This window comes from Toxorhynchites rutilus, chromosome 2 (genome assembly GCF_029784135.1).
Source record: "Toxorhynchites rutilus septentrionalis strain SRP chromosome 2, ASM2978413v1, whole genome shotgun sequence".
NCBI classification, from domain to species: Eukaryota; Metazoa; Arthropoda; class Insecta; order Diptera; family Culicidae; genus Toxorhynchites; species Toxorhynchites rutilus.
This window is the reverse complement of record NC_073745.1, coordinates 254810198-254821466: the sequence shown is the minus strand read 5'-3', so window position 1 is coordinate 254821466 and position 11269 is coordinate 254810198. Positions and strand designations below refer to the sequence as shown.

At 35.9% G+C, this 11269-nt stretch overlaps 1 protein-coding gene across 2 annotated transcripts; it reads right to left on the bottom strand.

Annotated features, from left to right (window-relative positions):
- Nucleotides 1-2114: 2114 nt before the first annotated feature.
- On the bottom strand, nt 2115-10436 carry LOC129770329 (uncharacterized). 2 transcript variants are annotated; one of them, XM_055773068.1, is made up of 2 exons: nt 9895-10436; nt 2115-4901 (listed from the first exon to the last, which is right to left on the bottom strand). In XM_055773068.1, the coding sequence occupies exon 2, from the start codon at nt 3984-3986 to the stop codon at nt 2334-2336; it is 1653 nt and encodes a 550-aa protein (XP_055629043.1). In that variant the 5' UTR covers nt 3987-4901; nt 9895-10436; the 3' UTR covers nt 2115-2333. The 2 variants fall into 2 exon arrangements, with proteins under 2 accessions (XP_055629043.1, XP_055629044.1); XM_055773069.1 differs by having other exon boundaries at nt 2115-4562.
- Between the last annotated feature and the right edge of the window lie 833 nt (nt 10437-11269).

The window sequence follows — 11269 nt, the reverse complement described above, 5'->3', positions numbered from 1 at the left end:
GGACTCAACTGATAGTGCTGGTAACCCTCCTTTATAGTACCCCATCCATCCATAGCTCATCTCTCCAAATTCAAGACCTCACAAATAACCCAGGACTCATCCCCATCCAATCAGGTATAGCCCGAATTAGAACCGGATCGCATAGAATCTTCCATTCAATAGAGCTGCTTGAATTCGAACCAACATTTTCAAAAGTTAATAAAATAATTCAGGATTTACAAATTTTCAAATACAAAGATCTATCAGAATTGCTTAATCAGAAATTTTCTAGAATACAAATAACATACGATAATTTATTACCAAAAGCTAGACAAAAAAGAGGACTATTCGATGCGTTAGGAAGCACTATTAAAATAGTTACAGGTAATTTGGACAACAACGATTTAATTAAAATAAATGAACAACTTGATGCACTATACAAAGGAAGTAATAAGCTCATAACAGAGAATAACGAACAAGTCCGCATTAACAAACAAGTGCAAGAACGAATAAATGTTATAATTAAGCAAATAAATGAGCAGCATAAAGCAATTGTAAAAAACCTGATTAAGCCTAGAGAAGAAATAATTAACACAAAAAATAACACATACCAAATCAATGTACTGAAGGAAATTTTCAACCTAAATCTCAGTTTAGACTTACTCAAAGACCAAATAGAGAACATTGCGGAAGCCATTCAATTAGCTAGAGTTAAAATTATACCAAGAAACATTCTGACGACAGAAGAAATTGTGGAAGCAACACATATCTTGAGAAAAGATAACATTACAATCAACAATTTTGAAAAAACATACGAATATTTGGAATTAGCAGCTATAATTCAAAATACAAAAATTATATTCATTGTTATGATTCCTAGTTTTAAAAGTTCAAGTTACACCCGCCTGCTTCTGGAACCTGTTGCGAAGAATGGTAAAATGCTGAAACTGCCGTCAAAGAGAGCCATCATCTCCGATCAAGATACCTATTTCATAACTGGAAATTGCTACGAAGTCGAAGAAGAAACCATCTGCAGATCAAACGAGCTGATAAACGTCTCTGCAGACAACTGCTTCTCAAAGCTACTGAAAGGGTTCTCAGGACAATGTAGTTTCGTCGAGTCCCTTAACGAACCACAAGTCGAAAGAATTGATGATAATCATATCATCGTCAAAAGAGCTATCAATATTCCATTGAGCACAAATTGTGGAATGACAAGCAGGAACATTACTGGAACTGCGTTAATATTCTTCCAGAACTGTACTATTACTATCAACAACACAAGATACAATAACATTGAATTATCCGGCAAGGAACCACTTCTAATGATTCCACTAAACGGATTAGACATTGTCGAATCCCATTTAGAAACCAATGAAACCATTACCCTCGAAAAACTGGAGGAAGCACATTTTTTTAACAAGAAAGAAGCTCGAAGTCTTGCATAAACAACAATTGCATCTCACTTTTGGAACATGGACTTTCGTAGTATTCCTAGCAATAGCAGTTGGACTTATGAAAACCCGTTACACATCATGCAAACCAAAACCAAACACTTCAACCAGATCCATCGAACCGGGACGGCTCGATCTTAAAGGGGGAGCAGTTACGGCCCATTCTGACCCTACACAAATCGAGACAACCCAATCGATAAACACCGTCAGCAAAATCGCCCGCGAAACATCGCAGTCCGACGCACCATCAAATTCCAGCGGCGACCTGGATATTATCGCGGCGTCAACAACTCAGCCACGCGTGCACACAACCGCCGAAGTAAGCAGAACACATCCGGTCAACAACAAACAAATTTGCGGAAGCAGCAGAACATCAGGAGCACCATTCCATTTTTAATTGAATAAAGAAATCAGTTTCAATTAGACGACCGAATCGAATCGACGCATTTTTTAAAAACTCTAAAAAGAAAGTCCCGGTCGTTTTTTATATATATATATATATATATATATATATATATATATATATATATATATATATATATATATATATATATATATATATATATATATATATATATATATATATATATATATATATATATATATATATATATATATATATATATATATATAAGTTAAGTCCCCTCCGTGAACTTCGGAGTTTTTAAAAACTAAAAATGTCAAACCGTTTTCGATGGTCGCTAAATCTAGACTAACTTTATTTCATTTCCTTATACAGAGGCCTGCCGATTTCTTAGTTTATACAAAGATACTATTTTCTGGGAATCGAAAGCGTGCACTCGGTGTCCCGTTATCGTTGATGCTGATTCTGCATTCTCTTCTATCGCGTCCGCGCTGCGTGTGGAGTTGGGTTCGCGATAAAGCGAACGATGATGTGTCTTACTGGTGGGATGATGATCGCGCTGTTTGTTGATGTTCTGGTTCCAATGAAATGATTGTTTCCGCCAATTGCCGCTGATGTTGCTGCAATCGGTCGAGTTGGCGATTCAAGGTGGTCTCAAGAGGAATGTTAACTTCTCCCTCCTTTAGTTCGAGCCGTCTCGGATCGATGTTTGATTTTGATCTTCCAAGTTTTAATACTGGGCAAATGTTAATATTCTTTATACAAAGAATTACGGCTATGAAGCAAATCACTGTTGACAAAGAAATTCCTCCGAATGTTGTCCATAGACTGAAACGAAGACTATTCTGTCGTAAATGAATGTGATCTAATTTCTGTCTGTTGATAATCGCTGTGTCGCGTATTTCTGTAATGTCATGCTCTTTTTGTAATGTCCAGTGAATTAGAGTGTTATAAAGTGCTCCGTACAGAACTTCGGTTTCACCGATTATTTCTGAATTTTGAAACTTATGACCGTTGAACTTGACTGTACAATTTGCGAATTTGATTATGAAATTTCCGGTGATAGTTCTATCATCGGGTCCACAGTTGGATTTGAGTGTCTGGTTTCGGGCGTTTGAGATTAATATAGTGTTTTCGTTGATCAACTGCTGTATTGTGTCATTCTTGAAAATTGAGATGCAGCGAGACTCCTTTCCGAGTATGATTGGTTTGATACAGTCATCTTCGATTTCGTCAATGTAGGATGATCTTTGTACAAAATCTTCAGGTTTACTGGTTTTGAAGAGTTTCGGCCCATGTCGTATTACGTGGCTTGGGTAGGTTTTGATAATTTGATCGTTTACGATGAGCGGAAAAATTCTTGTAATTGTAGATGTAGAGTTTTCCAATTCGGGAACGTGCAGAATGTACAGTAAGTCTCCATTATTGACGGCAATTTTGGGTGTGACAAATTGTAGCGCTTCGTCCGGAAAGTTGATTTCTACTCCTTGGTCCTGAAGAGCAGATTTGATCACATTTATTTCACGTGTTGTTAGAATTTTGTTATTGATGACAGAAATTCTGGTGAGTGCGATTGCTTCTTGAATGTTATCTAAAAGTTCATTGACAATATCAACGTTCAACATCGTGGTAACTGCTTGTAAAATATCCAATTCTTTCGTACTGTTATTTATTGAACTAGCTATTTGATTAATCGCCTGTGTCAGTTGGGTAATTCGGTTGTTGATATTTTCGTTGATTTTATATTGTTGATTATTCTGATTGATGAGGTCATTCATGGATGAATTGATTATTCTCAGGTCCTGTGCATCAGGTGAACCGGCGATCCATTTCCACGCGGTGCCTATTGTATCCCATCTCTTTTGTCGGTGCGCTTTTTGTGGTTTTAATGCGTAGAGGGACGAGTACAGCTTTTTGATTCGGAATTTTATAACTTCGTGCAATGGGTTAGTTGATGTTAGTTGAGCATAAAATTTTGCTGTTACAAGTTCTGCGCTTTCCTCAATTTGATCTAAGTTGATTGGATGTATAATGTTTATTGTTCCAGTCTGTATTTTGCAATTAATTTGTTTGATTAACACTATTGGGTTATTTCCAAGATCCACGATATTTAAAATTGGATCACTGTGTATTTGGGTGAGAGCTGTCAGCCATGCTATCAGTATATTCCGTAACATTTTCCTATACATTTGATCAGATAGTAATATAAAGAGTTGTTTTTTTTGTTTTGTTTTGATATGAGGAATTTGAAGAAATAAAATTACAATGTATTTTATTCACTTAAGATAAATGTTAGTAAATGTTATTATCAATATAGTTGTTGCTTTAGAAAAAGTATAATTTTGAAATTGCATGAATTCGAGATATTTTCTTGTTGACAAATTTCGTGAATTTTATATAAAATACTGTATCTGAGGAATATTACATACTTATTTTTTTTATTACCTTTCTGTTTGAATTTATTATTATTTATTTACTTTATTTTCTCTCCCCTTTACACAATTTTTTCTGATGAATAAGAATACCTGCAAAAAAAATGAAATATTAGTGTGTTTGTTAAGTTATTTAATTTTATTTTATTCAATTTTGAAAAATTGTTCTGTTCTCTATTTTTCATATGTTAGTCGCAGGTTACGCGTTTCAAAACAATTCTTCTGTTTTTTATGAGATGTGTATAATGAATATTGTGTGGTTATATAATGAATGTATAATGGATATTGTGTGGTCCTTGTTGATTTTCCAGAATTTTACCGGGTCGTGTGCCTCTAAAAAGATATGAAAAAGAAATTATTCAGTATTTTTGGTAATGAATATCTTCATTTAGTTGTAATCATTCTGGGATTATGGATATTCCATTCTATTGTATCGCGTAGGTCGTCAACTAAATCGGTAAGGTATTTTGTACATTGTTTCGCAAAGTTCTGTCTTACGGCGGCTCCTGCAGCAAGCTCAAAGAAGCAATTGATTATTTTTAACTGGGCTCTAGCTTCGGCGCTTGTAAACTGCAGCGGTTGACGTTGGGTGAATTTTTCCTCAATCGCTTTGAGGTGCATTAAGCACAGCGAGAATAGGAGCTGGTCGCTGGATTCGTGATTCATGTTCGTCTGTGAAAAGAAGAGACGGTGTGCCAACTGTCACTTTCTGATTCTGTGCAATTTAGCTTTATGAAGTTTCCGATTGTTTCTGTCCTTATAAGTTCTGGTTCGATCTGTTACAACAAGAACGGGTTCATATCGATCTCTAGTCTTAGATTTTATACCTTGAACCTTATTTAAGGTACTAGTTCCAGGTTCTAACACAGGGGGGTCTTCTTTCTTGGAATTATGGTAATTATTTTGTTGTTTTTGCATTTTAGTAATTTGCAGAATTGCTTCATCATAGAGTTTACTTCTGGACTCGATAATGGCGTTTAAGTTCAAAGGTCGCTCAGTTCCATCTTTCAGTCCATAGAATACTTCGCGGGGTTTGAGTTTTGTAGCAGAGTGTATAACGTTATTATAAAGGGAACATGCTATCAAGAATTTCTCCTTATTCGAAAGTGCTTCGTATTTATGTTTATTGGTTCTAAAAATTTCGCTAATAGTGGAATGAAAGCGTTCCACTATTCCGTTCACTTGGCTATAATTAGAGGGTGTGAAGTATTGTTCGACATTCAAATCGTGCAGAAGTCCTCGGATTTCTATGGATTTAATAGCTGGTTCATTATCTGAAACTAATAGCCTTGGGGTTCCGTATAGAGAAAAATATTTGAGTAGGGCTTTCCGAATATCGGGAATACTGCGTGATTTGATTGGAAGAAGAGTTCCAAACCTTGAAAGTTTATCCACTACAGAGAGGAATAAATCAGGTTGGTTGATGAAAATATCCACATGAACGATGTCTAAAGGCTGTTTAGGAATTGGGGTGTCCGCAAATTTTATTTTGTAGGGATGTCTTTCGTATTTTTGTTTGTTACAGACTCCACACAAAATTACGTATTGTCTAATTTTCTCTTTCATTTTTGGAAAATAAAATTGTCTAGATATTTCTGCTTTGTTTTCAAGTATACCTCTATGTGCTGTTTCATGGATAACTTCAATAGTCTGGTTTTGTTCTTCTGCTGATCGGATATCAGTCAGGATTTTCTGGGTTATTTTAATTTTGAATGTCTTACACCTACTGAAATAGTTTTTGTAAACTATTTGCAGGGATGGTATGAGTGATTCTGGACAATGGATACAATTAACTTTGCCTGGGTCCAGGTAATCTCGGAATATTCGGATAAGTGAAGGTACGCCGAAAGCGAACTTTGTTATAGTTCTTCGGTACATTTTCGGGAATATTTCTTCAAACTTTTCAGAATCAATTTCGCCGTTTTTTAGAATGATTTGATTATGAAATTCGTTCAGGGGTCGTTGGGTGCATTCTATGAATTCCGAAACATCGGTATCTGCTGAGTGAATTGAGCTTGAATCTTCTTCATTCAAGTTAATTTCGACAGGTATTCTAGAAAGAGCGTCGGCTACTATATTTTGTTTTCCGGGCCGATGTTTTATATCGAAGTCGAATTCAGTCATCTGTAATCTCCATTTGACCAGTTTGGAGTTTGGGGTTTTTAGATTAAGTGCATATGTGAGAGGTTGGTGGTCGGTATAGAGTGTGAATTTCTTTCCAAATAGATAGGGTCGGAAATACTTTGCGGCCCATACTATGGCGAGAAGTTCTTTTTCAATGGCTGAATAATTTTCTTCACTTTTTGTCAAGGTTCTTGATGCGTATGCAATAGGTCTGTCTTGTCCAATGACTCCTTGGGATAACACTGCTCCTATTGCAAATTTACTGGCGTCCGTGGTTAATATAAATGGGCGCTCGAAATCAGGATATTGTAATATGTTACTCTGAGTTAGCAAAGTCTTACACGTTTCAAAAGTTTTTACGAAAATAGGGGTGTGTTCTATACATTCACCTTTACGAAGCTGGGCGGTCAGAGGCTTGGTTATTTTCGCGAAATCGCGTATGAACTTTCTATAATATCCCAAAATTCCTAGGAACCCTTTCAGCTCTTTTTGATTTTTGGGTAAAGGCCATTTTTTAATTGCTTCAATCTTGTCAGGATTCGGTTTCACACCCTGATCCGTAACAATATGTCCGAGAAATGAAACGTCTTTCTTTAAGAACTCACTCTTATCTAGTTGGATTTTTAAATTTGCGTTTTGTAAGGCGACAAAGATTTTTCTGAGGTTTTCCATGTGTTCTTGAATGGATGTTGAAAAGATGATTATATCATCCATATAAACAAGACAACATTTTCCTATTAGACCACGGAGAACATGGTCCATGACCCGTTGGAATGTCGCGGGCGCATTTTTCAGACCAAACGGCATTCTAATATATTCATATAAACCGTGTTCGACTGAAAACGCTGTTTTGGGAATATCCTTAGGATGTACCTCGATTTGGTGAAATCCAGAGGTCAAATCGAGAGTAGTGAAGTATTGGCACCTTCCTAACTTATCCAGAATATCAGTTATGTTTGGCAGGGGGTATTTGTCATCTACAGTCTTCTCGTTAAGTTTCCTGTAGTCAACTACCAGTCGCCATTTTTGTTTTCCCGATGCATCTATTTTTTTTGGTACAATCCATATCGGTGAGCTCCAGGGTGATGTGCTTGGTTGAATGATTCCTTTTAATAACATGTCGGATATTTGCCTTTGAACCTCTTCTTTGTGAATAAATGGGTAACGATAACTTTTGCTGTGAACGGGGATGTCATCTTTAGTCTCTATTTTGTGTTTTATTACGTTAGAGAAAGAAAGATCTGAGCCTTCCTGATAGAAAACATCTTTGTATTCCTGAATAACGTCGAAAAGTTTTGTTTTCTCCTCGTGGTTTAGGTGTGAGGTTCGAATTTCTTGAAATATTTTAGTTTCTGCAGAGGGGTTTTTTGGAAAATTTAGAATCTCTTCGAAATTATGAATTTCTTTGATGGGAATCTCGGTATCAAATTGCAGAATGGTTGGTTTATTTTTCATATTAGTGATGGGGAATATTGCTTGGTTTCTCTTAGCAGTGTAGACACCAGTCGGTATTAGGATGTTAGGCGTGATGAAAATGTCTTTTTCAACATAAAAGTCACCTTGAACAATAGATACGGGAATCGATTTGGTAATGGTTTCATTGCTATTCAAGTTTATCAGTAGGTAATTAGGGTATTTTTTCTTCATCGGGATGGCAATATCACCAATGTTGAGTGTGTTAGATGAAGTGTCGATGATAGCACCTAATGAATTCAAAGACTCGTATCCAATGAGTCCATCGAAGAAATCATGAAATTTAAATAGATAGTATTTTTGTTTAGGAAAAGATTGGTACTTGAAAAATATGTCTGATTCAATATATTGGGTTAAATCGAAAGAACCGTTTATATTCTTGAATCTACTAGGGGGTCCGATTTTCCGTGCAGAAGGGTTTGTACACTGGGGGGAAATGTAGTTTTTGTTTGCTCCGGTGTCTACTAAAAACTTTAAAGTTTTATACTTTGTTTGAATTTCGAGATAAGGGAGAAAATTATTTGGTGTTATTCGGTCTGAATCGGATTTTGATCCGATGGAAAATTTACTTCGTCATCTATGGAGATTGGTTCTTCAGGTGTTTCGTATGTTTCTTGATAACCGTATGTTTCATCCAATTGTTCTTCTGGTTTCTCATTGAATTCCTGATAATGAATGTGATTTTCCGTATTGGGAACCCTTCTGAAATTATTTTGCGATCTTGGTTCTTGCTTTATGGCAGTTAACATGGGTTTAGCTTGCATATATTTTTTGTTAAACATGAAGTTCGAGCTAGATGGTTGATTCTCTAATGCACGTGGAGGGTAATTTTGGTTTGAGTTCATATTGGCATTTTGGGGTTGAGCTCCTTGTATGGGTCGATGGAAATTCCTGTTAGAAATAAAGTTTGGATTCTGAAAATTGGAATTGTAGGGAATTCTTTGTACGAAGTTTGAATTTGTTGCAGGCTGAAAGCGTTGCGGGCTCGGAAGTTTATCTATAGAAAGTTTAGTATTATTTTCCCTGCGTCTCCTACTTGCATTTTCATGTTCCATTGCATGCTGAAAAGCAGAATTCAATTTTACTGCTCTTCCAGTGCGAGTTAAAGAGGAAATAGGTTCTCGTAGCCCATCTATAAAAGAATTTGTTAGCATGGCTTCATATGAAGCCATTACTGCCTTTGCACAATCTTTCAGCTCAGGATCCAACAAAACTTTTGCGTTCATATCTGCCAAAATTTCAGAACATTCATCGTAATATTCTTCGACTGTTCTATTGTTTTGCCTAATGTACGGAATTTTGCTAATTATTGAAGATAAATCTCTTTTATCGCCAAATCTATCTTTGAGGTGAGCTTTTATAGCTTCCCATTGGCATTCAGTTTGATTGCTTATGAGAGCCTCATTAGCTTTCCCCGATATTTTATCTCTAATAATTAGAGTCCACACTTTAACGGCATTTTCCCTGTTTGGTTCGGGTACGTGCAATATTGCAGCTTCCAATTTCTGCTCAACAGAATTGATCCACGCAGGTAATCCCTTAATGTCACCATTGTATTCTGGAATCATTTTAATGATATCCGGAATTCTAGTAACATCAAAATTATTTGCTGGTAGGTCGGGAACTGTTATTTGTCTAGAAGAGTTTTGCATTCTATCTAGTTGTAGCTTCTGCTGTTCTAGCAGGCGCTCTAACTCCTCAATTCTGTCTAATAGATTTTCACTCATTTTTCGGGTTAACATCAAATGCACAGAAACAGAATAAAAAAAATTCTCACTTTCTTGCTATTTTAAGTTTCTTCGCTAATTTTCACTTTTTTCACACTTGTTTTATTCTCTAAAACTATTTTTCTCTTATTTTATAAAAATGTTTTTTTTTTATCGTTTGGATTGGTTTATGTTAGAACACTTTTTGTTTGTGATATTCAGAGGGTCGCTTACAGGTGGTCTGGGCTAACCTCTCTTAATTAGTAATGATTATTGTGCTGGAACAAGATAGCGCTTTTGTTTTTTTCAGTAAAGCGTTTATCTGTTCTTTTTGAAATTAGAGAAAAATTAAAATTTCTTACAATTTATTTATCGATGTCCCCTCGATAGTGTAGGTTCAACGCTGATTCCGGGTGCTTCTGTTGGAGGTCCTCAAATCATCAATATCCTCTTGATGATGCTTTTTCCTTCGATGTCCTTTCGATGGAATACGCCGGTTTTTTCTCACATTAATCACTCGCGGAACGCGTTTAACTAATCCACAAAGACTGCGCCAGTTAAGTCCCCTCCGTGAACTTCGGAGTTTTTAAAAACTAAAAATGTCAAACCGTTTTCGATGGTCGCTAAATCTAGACTAACTTTATTTCATTTCCTTATACAGAGGCCTGCCGATTTCTTAGTTTATACAAAGATACTATTTTCTGGGAATCGAAAGCGTGCACTCGGTGTCCCGTTATCGTTGATGCTGATTCTGCATTCTCTTCTATCGCGTCCGCGCTGCGTGTGGAGTTGGGTTCGCGATAAAGCGAACGATGATGTGTCTTACTGGTGGGATGATGATCGCGCTGTTTGTTGATGTTCTGGTTCCAATGAAATGATTGTTTCCGCCAATTGCCGCTGATGTTGCTGCAATTGGTCGAGTTGGCGATTCAAGGTGGTCTCAAGAGGAATGTTAACTTATATATATATATATATATATTGATGGGGCTTTGGAAAACCCGTATCGATGAGGTTTTGAGAAAATATGTGATCCGCCATTTTGTAGCGGCCGCCATCTTGGATTTTCAAGATCATTCAATACGCACTTTTATAATGACTACAGCGATAAAGGTGTGTTCCAAATTTCAGATCAATCGGTCAACATAAAGGGGGTCAAATTTCTATTAATGTGGGTCAGCGCTTCAGACAAACATGTTTCAAACATACAAACATACAAACATACAAACATACAAACATACAAACATACAAACATACAAACATACAAACATACAAACATACAAACATACAAACATACAAACATACAAACATACAAACATACAAACATACAAACATACAAACATACAAACATACAAACATACAAACATACAAACATACAAACATACAAACATACAAACATACAAACATACAAACATACAAACATACAAACATACAAACATACAAACATACAAACATACAAACATACAAACATACAAACATACAAACATACAAACATACAAACATACAAACATACAAACATACAAACATACAAACATACAAACATACAAACATACAAACATACAAACATACAAACATACAAACATACAAACATACAAACATACAAACAGATTACAGGGCAAGCTATATAAAACCGTTTGAAAAGAGAACACGATCTGGTGGTGGTTGACTTTTTGAATTTTGGTGAAGCTAATACAAAGGAAAGATCCAATCATGTCGACCAGTTAGTTATCATTTAAATAT